Source organism: Myotis brandtii, unplaced genomic scaffold (genome assembly GCF_000412655.1).
Source record: "Myotis brandtii unplaced genomic scaffold, ASM41265v1 scaffold731, whole genome shotgun sequence".
In the NCBI taxonomy this organism is placed as follows: Eukaryota; Metazoa; Chordata; class Mammalia; order Chiroptera; family Vespertilionidae; genus Myotis; species Myotis brandtii.
In genome coordinates this window covers 368,266-386,177 of record NW_005370895.1, presented here as the reverse complement: position 1 = coordinate 386,177, position 17,912 = coordinate 368,266, and the positions used below count along the sequence as shown (strand labels likewise).

At 50.7% G+C, this 17,912-nt stretch overlaps 1 protein-coding gene across 1 annotated transcript in view; it reads left to right on the top strand.

Annotated features, from left to right (window-relative positions):
• Positions 1–17,912, top strand: part of CTDSPL (CTD (carboxy-terminal domain, RNA polymerase II, polypeptide A) small phosphatase-like) — a 75,300-nt gene that overhangs the window by 37,250 nt on the left and 20,138 nt on the right. The window contains exons 4-6 of the mRNA XM_014530323.1: positions 3,712–3,813; positions 7,187–7,243; positions 10,698–10,790. Of these exons, the coding sequence (XP_014385809.1) occupies positions 3,712–3,813; positions 7,187–7,243; positions 10,698–10,790 (252 nt within the window). The remainder of the gene's footprint in view (positions 1–3,711; positions 3,814–7,186; positions 7,244–10,697; positions 10,791–17,912) is intronic.

The following is a 17,912-nucleotide window of genomic DNA, read 5'->3' as shown; positions in this document are numbered from 1 at the left end:
CCTGCGGACTGAAAGGTCCCAGGTTTGATTCCAGTCAAGGGCATGTACCTTGGTTGCAGGCACATCCCCAATAGGAGGTGTGCAGGAGGCAGCTGATCGATGTTTCTCTCCCATCGATGTTTCTAACTCTCTATCCCTCTCCCTTCCTCTCTGTAAAAAAATCAATAAAATATATATATATTTTTAAAAAGATGCTAAGTCAATAGCTTGCTTAACACCCTCTCGCTCTTTTCCCTCAGAGCAGTGATGGGAGGCACTTCACTTACTGTGAACTCAGAGAATGCTTGTCAGGTGTGGGTTCAATATGCTAAGAAAGTAATTTTTATTCTTGGGTTTGGAAAATAACTGAACCCCTTTTGGCAGGTCTTGGGTGTTTTCAGATATGCCAGGGATAGAATGTCTAGATTCTTACTTTCTGGGCTGGCTCTCAGTTACATAAAGTTAAAATGCTGTTGTAGTGCTTAACTGCATAGAGAAAGGACTGGACAGATAGACACCAAGCTAAAAAGGGAGACATCTGGGGAAAGGGTTTGGGGGGCGGGAAGAGCATGGAAAAGAGAATAGTTGTGTTTTCATGTCTCTATATTTTTTAATTTTTTTAATATGTGTTTATTGATTTTTAGAGAGAGAGGAAGGGAGAAGGATAGAGAGATAGGACCATCGATGAGAGAAACATCATCAATCAGGAGAGGAAGGGAGAAGGATAGAGAGATAGGAACATCGATGAGAGAAACATCATCAATCGGGTGCCTCCTGCATGCCCCCTCCTGGGGATCGAGCCCACACCCCGGGCATGTGCCCTGACCAGGAATCGAAGGTGACCTCTCGAGTCACACCAGCTGGGCCATGCCTATTTTCTTTACATCATTGTATAATAAGAAATTAAAACCAATTTTATTCTAGTCACAAGCATGTTTTCTGTTATTGCTCAAACAGAAATAACCCAAATCCTTATGTTCACTTGTAGAGTTTATCATACCCTGCCTTTTCAAAGCGCTTTTCAATAGAAAACTTCTTGCAAGTGTATGTTAATTTCACCAATAACCTGCCTGCTTGCTGGTTTATAAAGACACAGTCCTTCCTGGGACCCTGAGTCCCATGGCCCAGGTCTAGGCACACCTGTTCCCAGTGCTGCGAGGTTAGGAATAGTGCTTGGTGAATAGGGAGGCCATAAAGGCGTTTTCTTCTGGATGAGGTTGGGAAGGATGAAGCACCCATACTCACTAGAGAGAGCCCCTCTAGAATGAGAAATGCCCGTGTCCCCACACATAGCCTCGTCCTGGTCAGCCCCGCCCAGTACCTTCCTGCCAGAATGCTCATTCCACTTGCCGATGTACCAGATGACAGTGCTTGGTGAATAGGGAGGCCATAAAGGCGTTTTCTTCTGGCTGAGGTTGGGAAGGATGAAGCACCCACAAGCACTAGAGAGAGCCCCTCTAGAATGAGAAATGCCCGTGTCCTCGTCCTGGTCAGCCCCGCCCAAAACCTTCCTGCCAGAATGCTCATTCCACTTGCCGATGCTCCAGACGACGCCTCTGCTGCCTTCCCCTCTGAACCGGCTAACGTCCAAATTTAACTCCGGGTCCTTGACTACGGTTCAGTTTAGACCAAAAACAAACAAACAAACAAAAGCCACTTAAAAGGGAATTCATCTTGATTTCACTTTTCTCTTGTTTTATTTGCTAAACTAAATTGTTCATTCTTCGGTGGCTAGGGACAGATATTTCCCTGTGTTTTGTTGAGTATTAGTAAACATTGAACAGAGCTTGACCTTCTTCCAGCTCAGAGAATTAGCTTGTTAACATTGGATACTGGCTATGCCACAAAGTAAACTAAAATATTTCCGATCATTTCTGAAAACGAAGCAAGGCCCAAAGAAAGAAATACTCTAAATTCAGAATGAGGTTGTCCGAAGATAACTAGCATTTTATTAATTCTTTATGACCTTTTTATCACACGGTTAGAGTCAGCTACTACAAAGACATAGAAATAGATTTTCTGGTTCACACGCAGCATGTGGGTGAAAGCAGAGGGGTACAAACGCCACATTCACTCACTGTTACACCGCAGTGGGGCAGGCACTAGGCAGGGCGCTGGATCTGGACCCATTTTATTTCTGTTTCCTATGACTGGGGGTTACTTTGGATTGCATTTTGCTGGTGGGTCTATAGTTTCCCTTCAAGTTTATGAAAATTTCAATCACAAAAAAAAACAAAAAACTGTGGTTCCAGTATAGCTCTGAAATATACTTGTGTACCATGGTGAATCTCAGACAAAATGTGAGTCCAAGGAAATTAGCCTGCATAGTTAGAGTCGCTGTTATAGTAGATTTTCTGGTTCACACGCAGCATGTGGGTGAAAGCAGGGGTACAAACGCCACATTCACTCACTGTTACACCACAGTGGGGCAGGCACTAGGCAGGGCGCTGGATCTGGGCCCGTTTTATTTCTGTTTCCTATGACGGGGGGTTACTTTGGATTATATTTTGCTGGTGGGTCTATAGTTTCTCTTCAAGTTTATGAAAATTTCAATCACTGAAAAAAAAAAATACTGTGGTTCCAGTATAGCTCTGAAATATACTTATGTACCATGGTGAATCTCGGACAAAATGTGAGTCCAAGGAAATGAGCCTGCATAATTAGAGTCGCTGTTATAATTAAACATTCATTTCTGTGTAGTTCATTTTAACAGTAACCATAACCATTATACATGTGTCAGGCAAATGTGAGCATTTGCCGCAATTATAGCTGATAACCACAACCTTTTGTGATAGGTATTAGTATCCCAGCTTACAGCCAAGAGACATAGCTGATAGTCAAACCCAGGTTTATCTGGTTCCCAAGTCTCGGCCCTCATAATGGCCATTCAGACAATGGCACAGAATTTGGTAAAACTTCAGTTGCAAGCCGAAACCGTTTTGGCTCAGTGGATAGAGCGTTGGCCTGCAGACTGAAAGGTCCCAGGTTCGTGTCAGGTAAATGCGGGCATTTGCTGCAATTATAGCTGATAACCACAACCTTTTGTGATAGGTATTATTATCCCAGCTTACAGCCAAGAGACATAGCTGATAGTCAAACCCAGGTTTATCTGGTTCCCAAGTCTCGGCCATTCAGACAATGGCACAGAATTTGGTAAAACTTCAGTTGCAAACTATAAAATTCCATGATACACTTGACCAGGCATCAAAATGTTTGGTTTCAGAAAATTAACATGTAGGGAAAAAAACAACTGTGGTACATCTACACAATGGAATACTACGCTGCTGTAAAAAAGAAGGAATTCTTACCATTTGCAACAGCATGGATGGGACTGGAGAGCATTATGCTAAACGAAATAAGCCAGTCAGAGAAAGATAAATGTCACATGATTTCACTCATTTGTGGAATATAATGAACATCATAAACTGATGAACAAAAATAGAACCAGAATCATAGAAGCATCAAACAGACTAAGGACTTGAAGGCATGCATATAAGCATAACTAATGGACACAGACAGTAGGGGGGTGAGGGCATGTGCTGGGGGCTGGGGGCGGCCAGGGAGAGGCCAATGGGGGGGAAAGGAGACTTGTATAATACTTTAAACAATAAAGAATTTAAAATAAATAAATGTTTGGTTTCCTTTTTAACCTCATTAACATAGTACAATATGGTAATAAGAGGATGGGTGTGTCTTTTACATCAAGGTAATAACAATTTCTTTTTTCTTCAGCCACCAGCTAAATACCTCCTGCCCGAGGTGACGGTGCTCGACTATGGAAAGAAATGTGTGGTCATTGATTTAGATGAGACGTTGGTGCACAGCTCATTCAAGGTGAGTCAGCGTAAAGACCGTCCGCGATCTCTGTGCTTTGGTTGCCATCGGGTGGAAACATATGGTGGTTAGTGTGTGGCTTCATGTTCATGAAGAAATCCCAATAACAGTTGCTTATTAACTCAGGTGAACAGTAACTCAGGGAGTTGAATATTAACATCTTGGGTTTGGCAGGGGGATGCTGGGCTGCCAGGAGCCCTGAGACCCATTCCTAGGTATGAGATGGGACTTTGCAGCACTTACACCTCAGAAGTGCTTCTCAGGAGGCACATGGCCGGCGGTGCACTGGTGCCCCGGGACACCGCGGTGTATTTGTCAGGGTAACCAGAGGGCCGGCCGTATGTGTTACCGGGAGGGGCGGGGGGGCACGGTCTGAGCAACCTGCTCTCCTGGAAGTTTTCCCAGACCCGTGTTTGAAAGATGTCCAGCACCAAAGATGACTTCCAGAGCGACGGCATCTGAACAGATTCTGCCGTTTATCTTGACCATTTTCATCACAGGAGGCTGCTAGGGATTTGAGAAGCTTCGCAGCTAAAGGAGTATCCACCTGCTAAATGGCTTTTCCCCTGAAGGGTTCGGGGCTTCTGTGAGCATCAGATAGTCTACAATTTTTAAAATATATATTTTTTTTATTGATTTCAGAGAGGGAGAGAGAGATAGAAACATCAAATGATGAGAAAGAGTCACTAATCTGCTGCCTCCTGCACACTCCACGTTGGGGCTCGAGCCTGCAACCCAGGCATGTGCCCTGACCGGGAACTGAACCGTGACCTCCTGGTTCAAAGGCCGATGCTCCACCACTGAGCCACACTGGCCTGGCAGGTAGTCTACATCTTATCACCTCCCTCACTCCCCAGGTCCCCGTCAGAATAAGAGCAAAACTTAATTACAAATTACCAGAGGACCTCCATGCGGGAGCAGCTGTAATTACACTATTGAGAAATGAGCTCATTAACCATTTTTTGAAAAAAGGAATAAATTATTTCAAAGAGGCCAATGATGAAAAGGTTTGGAAATAGGGGATTGGTGTGCTGGAGGGGGAAAGCGGTGTTTAGGGTCCTGGTCCTGTGTGCCTCGGGGTATCTCTGGCATCGCTGGCCAGTTAGACCACGTTCCTCTATGTAGCGCATCCCGAGACGCCCCTACTTCACATGGAGGCCCCTTCCAAGATGGGGCATGTGTCTCACGTAACCAGGCGTCCCTTGATGGTGTGTGGGAAGCGGAGGAGCCATCACTCTGCCTGCAGGCCTTCATGCCAACATCTTTTTCCTTCGCCTGCTCTCACTAAACACAGGCCTTCCTGGACAGGTCAGTGCCAGGTGCCTACCTTTGAGTCCTTTGGGAGAGAGGAGGAGAGGCCACACTTGCCTTTAGCAGTGACACAGGGCCGTCTGGACGCTAAGGCAGGTGGTACCACCCACCACCTTGAGGGCCCTCCCAGGACTGGGCCAGGGGCTGCAGTGGCCTGCGGCCCAGCTCAGCCCTGAAAGGCACTGGAACCCTGTGTCCCCTCCCCCCACGAGCAAGTTGCTCAGAACTTTTTCAAGTCCCTCTGGAGGAAGGGAAGCCCTTTAGGGCAGGGGTCAGTCGCCATCACATCATAGACAGCTGCCCCCCAGCAGCTCTGGGAGGGTAGGCAACGCTGGCCAGACCGCCCAAGGTTGCTGAGGGCTCCTGGCTCCGCAGGCGGACTCGCAGCCCTTGGTGTCTCCAGGGCCCACTCCCAGGGCATTCATAGGCCCCTGAACGTGCACAGCATCTCCTCATTTCTTCTTGCCTGGCCTGCCTGCATTGGCAAGCAGAATAGTCTTGATTGTATGGGTTTTTTTAACGTTCTGGGCATTTCAGAGCCCTTTGAGAATTCAAAGGCTGTGAGCCTCTCTCCTTGAACTTGTACAGCACATACGCTTGTGCACCCCGGCCTTGGCGCCCATGGCCTCCTCCACACCATCACGTGACGGGATCAAGGGCAGGGGCCTTCTCTGAGCCGGGGATGTTTTTGTTCTTTCAATATACTCGGTGGAATATGATTTCACAATCTAATGCCTCGTGAGAGCTGCTTCCCTCGGCCCCATTTTGCTTTTTAGGATGATTCCCTATTTTAGTCGCGAAATTATTTCAGTTGTGAACTCGTCCTTGGCCTCCCAGCCATAGGAGTGAATAAACTGTTATCTCAAGCCTCAGGTGCTCTACAGCGTGCTTAGCGATGTGCTTAGTGATGGCTGTATTTTCTGCGTTTCTTCCATTTACACAGCAAAGGAGAATGTGTACAGTGATGGGCTTCAAGGCAGACCCCAGGTCAGAGTCTGACCAGAGAATCTGTACCCAAACCCCTGCCCAGGGGCCACCCCGCACCTTCTCCTTCCCTCCCTGACTCTCCTGCTCATCCCAAGGGGTTGCACCCTGATGATTCTCCTGGGCCTGTTCATTGGAGTCGTTTTCTACTTGATTTGTGGAGGTCCGTTTAGAATTCTTTGTGAGTCCGTCGTTGGGAGCGTAGCGGCTGCTGTAGAATCATAGTTGACTGTTAAATGGCATTAATATGGCCTGATGATTCTCCTGGGCCTGTTCATTGGAGTCGTTTCTACCTGATTTGTGGAGTTCCGTTTAGAATTCTTTGTGAGTCCGTCGTTGGGAACGTAGCGGCTGCTGAAGAATCATAGTTGACTGTTAGATGGCATTAATATGAGCAGCCTTATCTGAAATATCCCGCAGTTTGTGAGTGTGACTTAGGCCAGAGCCACAAGGGTGGCCTGAAATCCCTGGTGCTCAGGACTGGATGGAGCCATGGACACGCGTCACAGTAGCTGTGGAAGAGAGGAGGAATGGGGTCCAGAGAGAGCCTGCCCCAGCTCGTGCTGTGTGGCCTCTAACTCCACCCCCACAAGTCCTTGGCCCTGCTTTGTGTCCATGGACTGAGCATCTCCTGCCCGTCATTGGGCAGCTGGCACTCGTGGGCCCAGTGTTAATTATTGCCCCCAAAGTAGCACTGTCCTCTGGGACCATTGGGCTCTCATCGCCTCGCCCTGGTGGCCAATGGTGGTTCCGTGTTATCTGGGCTTTAGACCAGAGCTGAGCTCCTGAGCCCCATTCCCCAGCCAGGCTGCCCCCACCGCCCCCTTAGTGGTTGAGGCAAAGGCAGGTGATGAAGAAGTTGGACTGAGATGCTGAAAATGTAACGATATTCTGAAAAAATAATAATATGCTCTCCTGCTTGTGCTTGTTTTAAGGAACCCAGGCGCTCTCCAACATCCTTCTGAACTGTTTTTCCCAATAGTAAACACATTGGTCCAGGCAAGCGCTTTTCTCGCTAAAATTTTCCATTTTATCTCACCCTTCGAGACGTATTAACGAGGGTTTCTTTTCTCTCTAGCCTATTAGTAACGCTGATTTTATTGTTCCGGTTGAAATCGATGGAACGATACATCAGGTAAGAAATCAGAGCCAAAATCTGAGTTTCGATGAGCATGTTTTCGTAATTACATTTCTTCTGGACTTTAACTTCCCATTTCAGTAGAAATCTTATTACTGAATCAAAAGGAAGCAAGCTTTGTAAAGTAAATACAACGGTATCCTGCTCTTTTTCTTTTCACTCTTAAATTTGTTGTATCCTGAGTTTGTAAGGGAAATTATGAATATCAGATGCGGTTGCAAGTTCAAATCGTTCTTTGATTTGATGCAGGCGTTTAGAGGTTTCCGTGCCCTCCACTGGTCTGGCTGGATGGTCTAATTAACTTCCTCGTGTAATTGCTTTCGGCTACTCTCCTAGCAGGCGACAGGAAAAGGCCGCACAGCAGCCACTTACGGTGGATTCTCAGGAAAAGGGGTCCGTTTCCCATGCCGGCCACTCCAGCCTGATCTTGTCGCTCCTGCACCATGTTCTCCAGGGAATCTTTAGAGAAAGGGAGAAGGGTGTGAGTTTGGGATCCGCGGGTGGCGTTGCATAGAGAGCCTAGTCCGTTGGCTTGCATCTTGGTCCTGATTTTTCCTCCTTATCTGCATGAAGCTCCCCCGGGAATAACTTCATTTATGAACATATTGGAAACATGGCAGGAAAAGTAGCTTTGAAGGCCGCAGGGCCTTTGTGGCGGTTCCCACAGGGGCGATCTGACCATCTATCTTCCTGTCCGCGCCGCGGTCTTGAAGTGGGAATCTCTGGCCTGATAGTTCACATCCCAGGAAGGGAACTCTCTCTCCCGGTGCTTGACCCATAACAGGATGTGTCTCCTTAGCAATGCCCGTAGCCTCTGGTCCTTGAGTGGAGGGTGTCAGAACTGCCAAGGCCCTAGAAATCAGCCGGTCCGGCCACCTCATGTCCAGAAGGGGAAACCGAGACGCAGCCAGAGAATGTGTTGTCTCAAGGGCAAGACAACATAAAGAATTCAAATGAGACTCTTCCGCTGACACTTCAGTCCCTTTCCTGCCTGCCAGGAGGCCCTGCCAGGAAGCCGCGCCTGGAGAAGGCAGCTTTGTCCCTAGCATCTCCACACTTCATGCTTTTAAAAGCCATCAGGGGAGCCAAAACGGCAGGCCCTTGGGCATTTAACATTTGCAAAAGCATCCCCTGAATTAACTTGAGCGTCTGAGAAGCAGTTAAGGCTTCTGCACTTATTATCTTGGCTCATGTTACAAAGTAATGAGCCGAAGGCGAGGCTGCCCACTGGCATGGCAAGAATGAGGAGAGACATTAATACCTCGTGACTGTGAACGTGACCCTCGGGGCCTGACCTGCTGTGGCCAGACCAGCTCCCCCAGCCTCCCTCCAGACTGTTCTATGAGACCCCAGGGCACGGGGCGGGGATCAAACACTTTCTGTCCTGAGGGAATGAAGCCACAGGCGCCAGGAGGAGGACCAAAGCCCTGGCGAGGCCGTGGCCTCGTTCAAGTAATCCAGGATAGGCTGTGCAGGTCCCGATGGGCCTATTCTCGGTTACTTGCACGGGGACGCGGGCCTGGACGCCGGCATCCGGGCCCCGGACCCTCCTCTCTGCCAGAGGCGCCAACACCAGAGTTCCCAAAGCAGCCTCCTGCCCTTTGCTGGCAGCGAAGCTTGCTTTCCAAGCAGCATTCCCAGGGAGACTGAGGACCCCGGGCCACGCCATTCCCTGCACCAAGAGGCTCCTGGGCAAAGAGAGCGCCTGGAGCTGCTGCAGCCGCTGGCCCCGCCCTCAGCCCCCACCCGGCCTCCCAGCTCCGCAGACCCCTGGCCCCTCACTGCACCCTTGGCCACAGGCCCATGCTCGCTTTACTCTTTCAGTCGGCCACGAGTTTCCCACCAAGTCCTGGCTCTATAGAATTCCTGTGTGCCCCAGCCACGGTGGCTCAGTGGTTGAGTGTCAACCTATGAACCAGGAGGTCATGGTTCAGTTCCCAGCCGGGGGATATTCCCGGTTTGCAGGCTCCATCCCAGTAGGAGGCGTGCAGGAGGCGGATGATCAATGATTCTCTCTCGTCATTGATGTTTCTATCTCCCTCTCCCTCTCCCTTCCTCTCTGAAAGCAATAAAAATATTTAAAAAAAAAAAATAAGAAAGAATTCCTGTGTGGTACAGAACCCCCGTCTCCCCTCTGTTCCTCCTCTTGTAGGATGTCCAACCTGCTCCATCTGCCGAAATTCAGGGCCTCACATACTCGCTCCCACCTGTCTCTCACACTTCGTCTTGGGCCACTTCTCCTCTCCCACATCTCCCTTCTCCGACGGTTGTCGCTGGAGGGCTGGTCACACAGGGCACGGGCCATTCTCTGACACCCCACGTATTTCCAGTCCAGGTCTCATGCTTATTACTGTTTCCTCTGCTGGGAAGCTCGCTTTTCCTTATTGGCCTGGTGAACTCCTATTCATCCCTCAAGGCCCAGGCTAAACATTACCTTCTGTGCTTCCCTCCCCTCCCGAGGGCAGTGGATTGTCCTTAATGTACGCCTCTGCTGTAACTGCTGTGCGTATTTATTTTGGTCTGTGTTGTGTGCGTGTCTGCTCTAGACTGTGCGCCCTGTAAGGGCCAGGCCTGGGCGTTACTCATCTTTGTAACTGCTTCAGGCTGAGCACGGAGCCGAGGCTCTGTGAACACAAACTGAATTGAATTTTAACAAGTCTGATTTATTTTAGGGACGTGGCTAATCTCGCTTGGAATTTGTTCAGGTTTTAATTAGTTCTCCCCTCCTCCTACCTCCTCTATCTTTCTCACCAGCGCTGCCTTCCCGACCATCTCCGTGTCCTCGGATTTGTTCAGTCAGGAGCACGGGGCCCCGCCCCTCTAGAAAACGCTTTGCGCTTTGCCCCATCTGCGGGGCGGCCTCTCCTGATGGCTCCTGTCTGGGGCCTGGGATTCGTCTGCTTCACATCCCCCGAACCATTCATTGCTGTTCCAGGCCCAAGCGCAGGGCCTTTGTGGTGTCCACGGTGCCGTCCCAAGCCCACGAGGGAGGTGTTCCCATCGGAGGACCTGCTGGGCCAGGCCTGGACCTCCAAGGGATGCCCCTCACCATGGCCTGGGTCCACACACAGCCTCGCCCAGAGCGTGTGCCCAGAAACACAGTGAAATGAATGACTTGTTTCTCACAAACAGGGCACGGCCCTTCCATTCCCTGGGTCTGAAAATCCCAGGCCCTGGGGACCCTGCTCAGCCTTCCTTTGTGGTTTGGGGCGGGGGAGGGGCGTTGACACCGGACTCAGACCCAGAGCCCAATCTGAGTGTGTGTCTGGCGTGAAGTGCCACACCAGAGTACGAGCCCCTCATAAAATCTGGGTCTTCTTCCGGCTCATAGACCCCGCGGGCAGGAGGCGGGGTCATGGGTCATTTTAGGAACCCTCCCTGCACTGGCGGTTGGACGCGGGCCATCCCCAGTGCCTGCTCTCACGCCGCTCGCTGCTTCCTGCCGTTGCAGGTGTACGTGCTGAAGCGGCCGCACGTGGACGAGTTCCTCCAGAGGATGGGCCAGCTCTTTGAGTGCGTTCTCTTCACTGCCAGCCTGGCCAAGGTGCGTCCTGCCCCAGCCCTGAGCTCCCAGCCCCTCCACCCCCACCCTGTCTATCAAACAGCCCTTTGGTAAGGTGGGGGAAGCTGTTTCTATGGTGACACATTCCCACCCCAGATGGGATGGATGCAGGCCCTGTGCGTGCACAGTGCCAGCCTGAAAGGCTTCTGGGTTACCATGGTGACAGGGAGCACTCAGAACAAACGCTCCGTGAAGTGGCTGCGCGCAGCCGCCTGCAGCTGGTTGTCCACAGAGCAGGAAATCACAAAGGTGTCCAGCGTCACCAAGAAGGGTGTCTGCATCTCACCTGTTCGCTGGCAACCATGTGCTAGGCAGTGGTTCTCCACCTTCTGGCCCTTTAAATACAGTTCCTCATGTTGTGACCCAACCATAAAATTATTTTCGTTGCTACTTCATAACTGTAATGTTGCTACTGTTATGAATCGTCATGTAAATATCTGATATGCAGGATGGTCTTAGGTGACCCCTGTGAAAGGGTCGTTTGACCGCCAAAGGGGTCGGGACCCACAGGTTGAGAACCGCTGTGCTAGAGGCTCAGGCCTCTGTGCCCTCGGGTAGTTGCACGGGTCTGGGGGAGAGGTCAGTGCCAGCCACTCACCCGCATGCCTGGGCCCAGTGAGGGTTCTGACTGCGCTAACGAGGATTGTGATCTCAGGCAAGTTACGTCGCTTCTCGCCTCAGATGGGATGGACCTATTCATTGGGGATCATTTCATCTGCCTCATGGGGTGGACCAAAGTAAGGCAGGTAAAGGGCTTGATTCATGTTCAGCAAGGACTCAGGGACACCTGCTGTGTTCCGTACGCTCCGCTGGGCACTGTCACGCGGCATGTGCTCCCGCAGGCTAAACATTACCTTCTGTGCTTCCCTCCCCTCCCGAGGGCAGTGGATTGTCCTTAATGTACGCCTCTGCTGTAACTGCTGTGCGTGTTTATTTTGGTCTGTTTTGTGTGCGTGTCTGCTCTAGACTGTGCGCCCTTTAAGGGCCAGGCCTGGGCGTTACTCATCTTTTAACTGCTTCAGGCTGAGCACGGAGCCAAGGCTCTGTGAACACAAACTGAATTGAATTTTAACAAGTCTGATTTATTTTAGGGACGTGGCTAATCTCGCTTGGAATTTGTTCAGGTTTTAATTAGTTCTCCCCTCCTCCTACCTCCTCTATCTTTCTCACCAGCGCTGCCTTCCCGACCATCTCCGTGTCCTCGGATTTGTTCAGTCAGGAGCACGGGGCCCCGCCCCTCTAGAAAACGCTTTGCGCTTTGCCCCATCTGCGGGGCGGCCTCTCCTGATGGCTCCTGTCTGGGGCCTGGGATTCGGCTGCTTCACATCCCCCGAACCATTCATTGCTGTTCCAGGCCCAAGCGCAGGGCCTTTGTGGTGTCCACGGTGCCGTCCCAAGCCCACGAGGGAGGTGTTCCCATCGGAGGACCTGCTGGGCCAGGCCTGGACCTCCAAGGGATGCCCCTCACCATGGCCTGGGTCCACACACAGCCTCGCCCAGAGCGTGTGCCCAGAAACACAGTGAAATGAATGACTTGTTTCTCACAAACAGGGCACGGCCCTTCCATTCCCTGGGTCTGAAAATCCCAGGCCCTGGGGACCCTGCTCAGCCTTCCTTTGTGGTTTGGGGCGGGGGAGGGGCGTTGACACCGGACTCAGACCCAGAGCCCAATCTGAGTGTGTGTCTGGCGTGAAGTGCCACACCAGAGTACGAGCCCCTCATAAAAATCTGGGTCTTCTTCCGGCTCATAGACCCCGCGGGCAGGAGGCGGGGTCATGGGTCATTTTAGGAATCCTCCCCGCACTGGCGGTTGGACGCGGGCCATCCCCAGTGCCTGCTCTCACGCCGCTCGCTGCTTCCTGCCGTTGCAGGTGTACGTGCTGAAGCGGCCGCACGTGGACGAGTTCCTCCAGAGGATGGGCCAGCTCTTTGAGTGCGTTCTCTTCACTGCCAGCCTGGCCAAGGTGCGTCCTGCCCCAGCCCTGAGCTCCCAGCCCCTCCACCCCCACCCTGTCTATCAAACAGCCCTTTGGTAAGGTGGGGGAAGCTGTTTCTATGGTGACACATTCCCACCCCAGATGGGATGGATGCAGGCCCTGTGTGTGCACAGTGCCAGCCTGAAAGGCTTCTGGGTTACCATGGTGACAGGGAGCACTCAGAACAAACGCTCCGTGAAGTGGCTGCGCGCAGCCGCCTGCAGCTGGTTGTCCACAGAGCAGGAAATCACAAAGGTGTCCAGCGTCACCAAGAAGGGTGTCTGCATCTCACCTGTTCGCTGGCAACCATGTGCTAGGCAGTGGTTCTCCACCTTCTGGCCCTTTAAATACAGTTCCTCATGTTGTGACCCAACCATAAAATTATTTTCGTTGCTACTTCATAACTGTAATGTTGCTACTGTTATGAATAGTAATGTAAATATCTGATATGCAGGATGGTCTTAGGCGACCCCTGTAAAAGGGTCATTCGACCCCCAAAGGGGTCGCGACCCACAGGTTGAGAACCGCTACTCTAGGGTGTCACAGCGGACTTGAGTGTAGTCTTCTGCTTCTCAGGGAAGGTCATCTGGAGTTCAGGCCCAGCTCCCTTTGTGAGCCAATGATCACAGGAAGGAAGCATTCATACAGCTGCATGGCTTTTGTTACCACCGTGGCTTATGAGCACGTAGCTGTTGGTTTGTGTTGCAAAGCAGACTATCCCAAGCCCTTTGGTTCCAGTGTGGCCCATTAACCTCGCATTGAGGCCTCTTTCCAGCTCCAATTGGTTGTTTCATAAATAATTGCCCAGTGCAAAATTAGGAAATTGAGTAAATTCCTCTTAGGAGGCAACTCCTACTAAATGAAATGGTCTCCAACGTAACTCCAGTAAAACTGCTTGTCCTGATAATTAAGAAATTATTTATTGTATTTGCCAATGTGTTGTCTGCAACTGCATTGCAGACACATTCATCACTTTTTATTTTTCGTTGGTTTCTAGAGAGGAAGGGAAAGAGGGAGAGAGATAGAAACATCAATGATGAGAGAGAATCCTGGATCAGCTGCCTCCTGCACGCCCCCTACTGGGGGTCAAGCCAGCAACCCGGGCATGTGCCCTGACCGGGAATCGAACTGTGACTTCCTGGTTCATAGGTTGATGCTCAACCACTTACACTGGCTGGGCAACACCATCCATTTCTTAGTGGCACCACCAGTGTCTCCATGGGCACCTCAGAGACCCTGAGTGGCCCCAAAGATGAGCTTTGTGGAGCCCAAGTTAGCCATGCGCCTGTCTCAGATCTGTTCCGAGGACTCACCTGCAGCTGCCTCCGGAGAGAGAGGGGGGGGGGGGGCTTTTCATTTATTCTAATTTTCTGTTTCTGGACAGTAAGACAACAGAAAATCATAAATCAGTATTTATCTTGACTAGAAATTGCCATTTTTTTCAAACTTCATTATGAAGCCATCCAGCACTGGAGGACAGCTAGAAACTCGAAGTAGATTTTCTTTTGGAAGCAGTTTCTACTTTACCCTACTATATCCACACAAGTGTGGGACTTTTTTTCTTAGGCCTCTTACCTATTCAATAAGCTTCTTAGTTTCTAGTTGTAAAATAATTAACAGAGAGTACCCTCTGAATACAACATTGCCAAGTACAGATGGAGCCACACAAAAGGAGAAGCCAAAGAAAATATGGCCCCTGCAGGTAGGAAAGAATATATATGTATAAAGTAATTCAGGAACAAAACCAAGTATAATAAATTACAATTCATCCTTGCCTTATGCAGCAGGGAATTTTAGAGAGTTATGCTAGAAGAAGCTGATAATTGTACAGTACAGCCTATACCTGTACAAAGAGAGTAGGGAAATAAATGCAAGTTCGATGTAGTTTCAGTTATTCTAAAATAACTCTAGTGATAATAGCTTCTTGCATCTCTATAGTGTTTCAGAGCTCTTAAAAGCTTTCCTGCATATCATTCTACTTGATTCTTTCAACCAAACTGTACTATAAGTACAGTTTGCAATTAAAAAATATTTAACAATATTTAAAGACACTGATTCTCAGGACAGACTGGTGATCTCTACAAGACATATGACAGACTAGGGAAAAGAACTAGAATGGAAGGCCTCAGAAAGCCAGGTCCTGTTTATTCCTATCATTGTTCTATGTAATCCAGTTGGAAATGGCCAAACCTATATGACTGGTTCACATTATTCCATTTATACTGTAGTGGTTCTCAACCTTCTGGCCCTTTAAATACAGTTTCTCATGTTGTGACCCAACCATAAAATTATTTTCGTTGCTACTTCATAACTGTAATGTTGCTACTGTTATGAATCGTAATGTAAATATCTGATATGCAGGATGGTCTTAGGTGACCCCTGTGAAAGGGTCGTTTGACCGCCAAAGGGGTCGGGACCCACAGGTTGAGAACCGCTGTGCTAGAGGCTCAGGCCTCTGTGCCCTCGGGTAGTTGCACGGGTCTGGGGGAGAGGTCAGTGCCAGCCACTCACCCGCATGCCTGGGCCCAGTGAGGGTTCTGACTGCGCTAACGAGGATTGTGATCTCAGGCAAGTTACGTCGCTTCTCGCCTCAGATGGGATGGACCTATTCATTGGGGATCATTTCATCTGCCTCATGGGGTGGACCAAAGTAAGGCAGGTAAAGGGCTTGATTCATGTTCAGCAAGGACTCAGGGACACCTGCTGTGTTCCGTACGCTCCGCTGGGCACTGTCACGCGGCATGTGCTCCCGGTGTCATTGTTCGATATCATACTTGTAATGATGATCAAGTGGTTCACATGTTTTGATCCTGTAGCTTGGTATGAGTCTCTGACCTGGCGTCTACATTGGCTCTGAGCCAACAGAGTGCTTTCTTTGCCCTCTCCCATCGTTCACGGGAATTATCAGGTTCACGGGACCCGGACATGGTTTAGTCTACCCTTTAGCAGGTGCACTGAGGCTCCTGTGCTTGTGGGACAGACAAGCAGGCCCCCGCTCCCCAGAGAAGATCCTTTTGTGGCCATCTCTCAAACCTTGACTCTGATGGGGCCAATGCCATTCTTTTTTTAAATTATGTGTGTATTCATATGTGTGTGTGTGTATATATATATATATCTGTCCTCGGATTTGTTCAGTCAGGAGCACGGGGCCCCGCCCCTCTAGAAAACGCTTTGCGCTTTGCCCCATCTGCGGGGCGGCCTCTCCTGATGGCTCCTGTCTGGGGCCTGGGATTCGTCTGCTTCACATCCCCCGAACCATTCATTGCTGTTCCAGGCCCAAGCGCAGGGCCTTTGTGGTGTCCACGGTGCCGTCCCAAGCCCACGAGGGAGGTGTTCCCATCGGAGGACCTGCTGGGCCAGGCCTGGACCTCCAAGGGATGCCCCTCACCATGGCCTGGGTCCACACACAGCCTCGCCCAGAGCGTGTGCCCAGAAACACAGTGAAATGAATGACTTGTTTCTCACAAACAGGGCACGGCCCTTCCATTCCCTGGGTCTGAAAATCCCAGGCCCTGGGGACCCTGCTCAGCCTTCCTTTGTGGTTTGGGGCGGGGGAGGGGCGTTGACACCGGACTCAGACCCAGAGCCCAATCTGAGTGTGTGTCTGGCGTGAAGTGCCACACCAGAGTACGAGCCCCTCATAAAAATCTGGGTCTTCTTCCGGCTCATAGACCCCGCGGGCAGGAGGCGGGGTCATGGGTCATTTTAGGAACCCTCCCTGCACTGGCGGTTGGACGCGGGCCATCCCCAGTGCCTGCTCTCACGCCGCTCGCTGCTTCCTGCCGTTGCAGGTGTACGTGCTGAAGCGGCCGCACGTGGACGAGTTCCTCCAGAGGATGGGCCAGCTCTTTGAGTGCGTTCTCTTCACTGCCAGCCTGGCCAAGGTGCGTCCTGCCCCAGCCCTGAGCTCCCAGCCCCTCCACCCCCACCCTGTCTATCAAACAGCCCTTTGGTAAGGTGGGGGAAGCTGTTTCTATGGTGACACATTCCCACCCCAGATGGGATGGATGCAGGCCCTGTGCGTGCACAGTGCCAGCCTGAAAGGCTTCTGGGTTACCATGGTGACAGGGAGCACTCAGAACAAACGCTCCGTGAAGTGGCTGCGCGCAGCCGCCTGCAGCTGGTTGTCCACAGAGCAGGAAATCACAAAGGTGTCCAGCGTCACCAAGAAGGGTGTCTGCATCTCACCTGTTCGCTGGCAACCATGTGCGCTCTGTCTTGTCTTCTTTTCTTTTTTTTCTTTTGATGTATTTTATTGATCGAGCCCGCAACCTGGCCATGTGCCATGACCGGAATCGAACCGTGACCTCCTGATTCAGTGGTCGATGCTTAACCACAGCTGGCACGGCTAGGCGACCCCTGTGAAAGGGTCGTTCGACCGCCAAAGGGGTCGCGACCCACAGGTTGAGAACCGCTGTGCTAGAGGCTCAGGCCTCTGTGCCCTCGGGTAGTTGCACGGGTCTGGGGGAGAGGTCAGTGCCAGCCACTGACCCGCATGCCTGGGCCCAGTGAGGGTTCTGACTGCGCTAACGAGGCTTGTGATCTCAGGCAAGTTACTTCGCTTCTCGCGTCAGTTCCTATTCATCGGGGATCATTTCATCTGCCTCGTGGGGTGGACCAAAGTAAGGCAGGTAAAGGGCTGGATTCATATTCACAAGGACTCAGGGACACCTGCTGTGTTCCATACGCGTCGCTGGGCACTGTCACGCTGCATGTGCTCCCAGTGTCATTGTTCGATATCATACTTGTAATGATGATCAAGTGGTTCACATGTTTTGATCCTGTAGCTTGGTGTGAGTCTCTGACCTGGCGTCTACATTGGCTCTGAGCCAACAGAGTGCTTTCTTTGCCCTCTCCCATCGTTCACGGGAATTATCAGGTTCACGGGACCCGGACATGGTTTAGTCTACCCTTTAGCACAGGGGTCCTCAAATTTTTTAAACAGGGGGCCAGTTCACGGTCCCTCAGACCGTTGGAGGGCCGGACTGTAGTTTAAAAAAAAACTATGAACAAATTCCTATGCACACTGCACATATCTTATTTTGAAGTAAAAAAACAAAACGGGAACAAATACAATATTTGTATTTGCATGTGGCCCGCGGGCCGTAGTTTGAGGACCCCTGGCTTA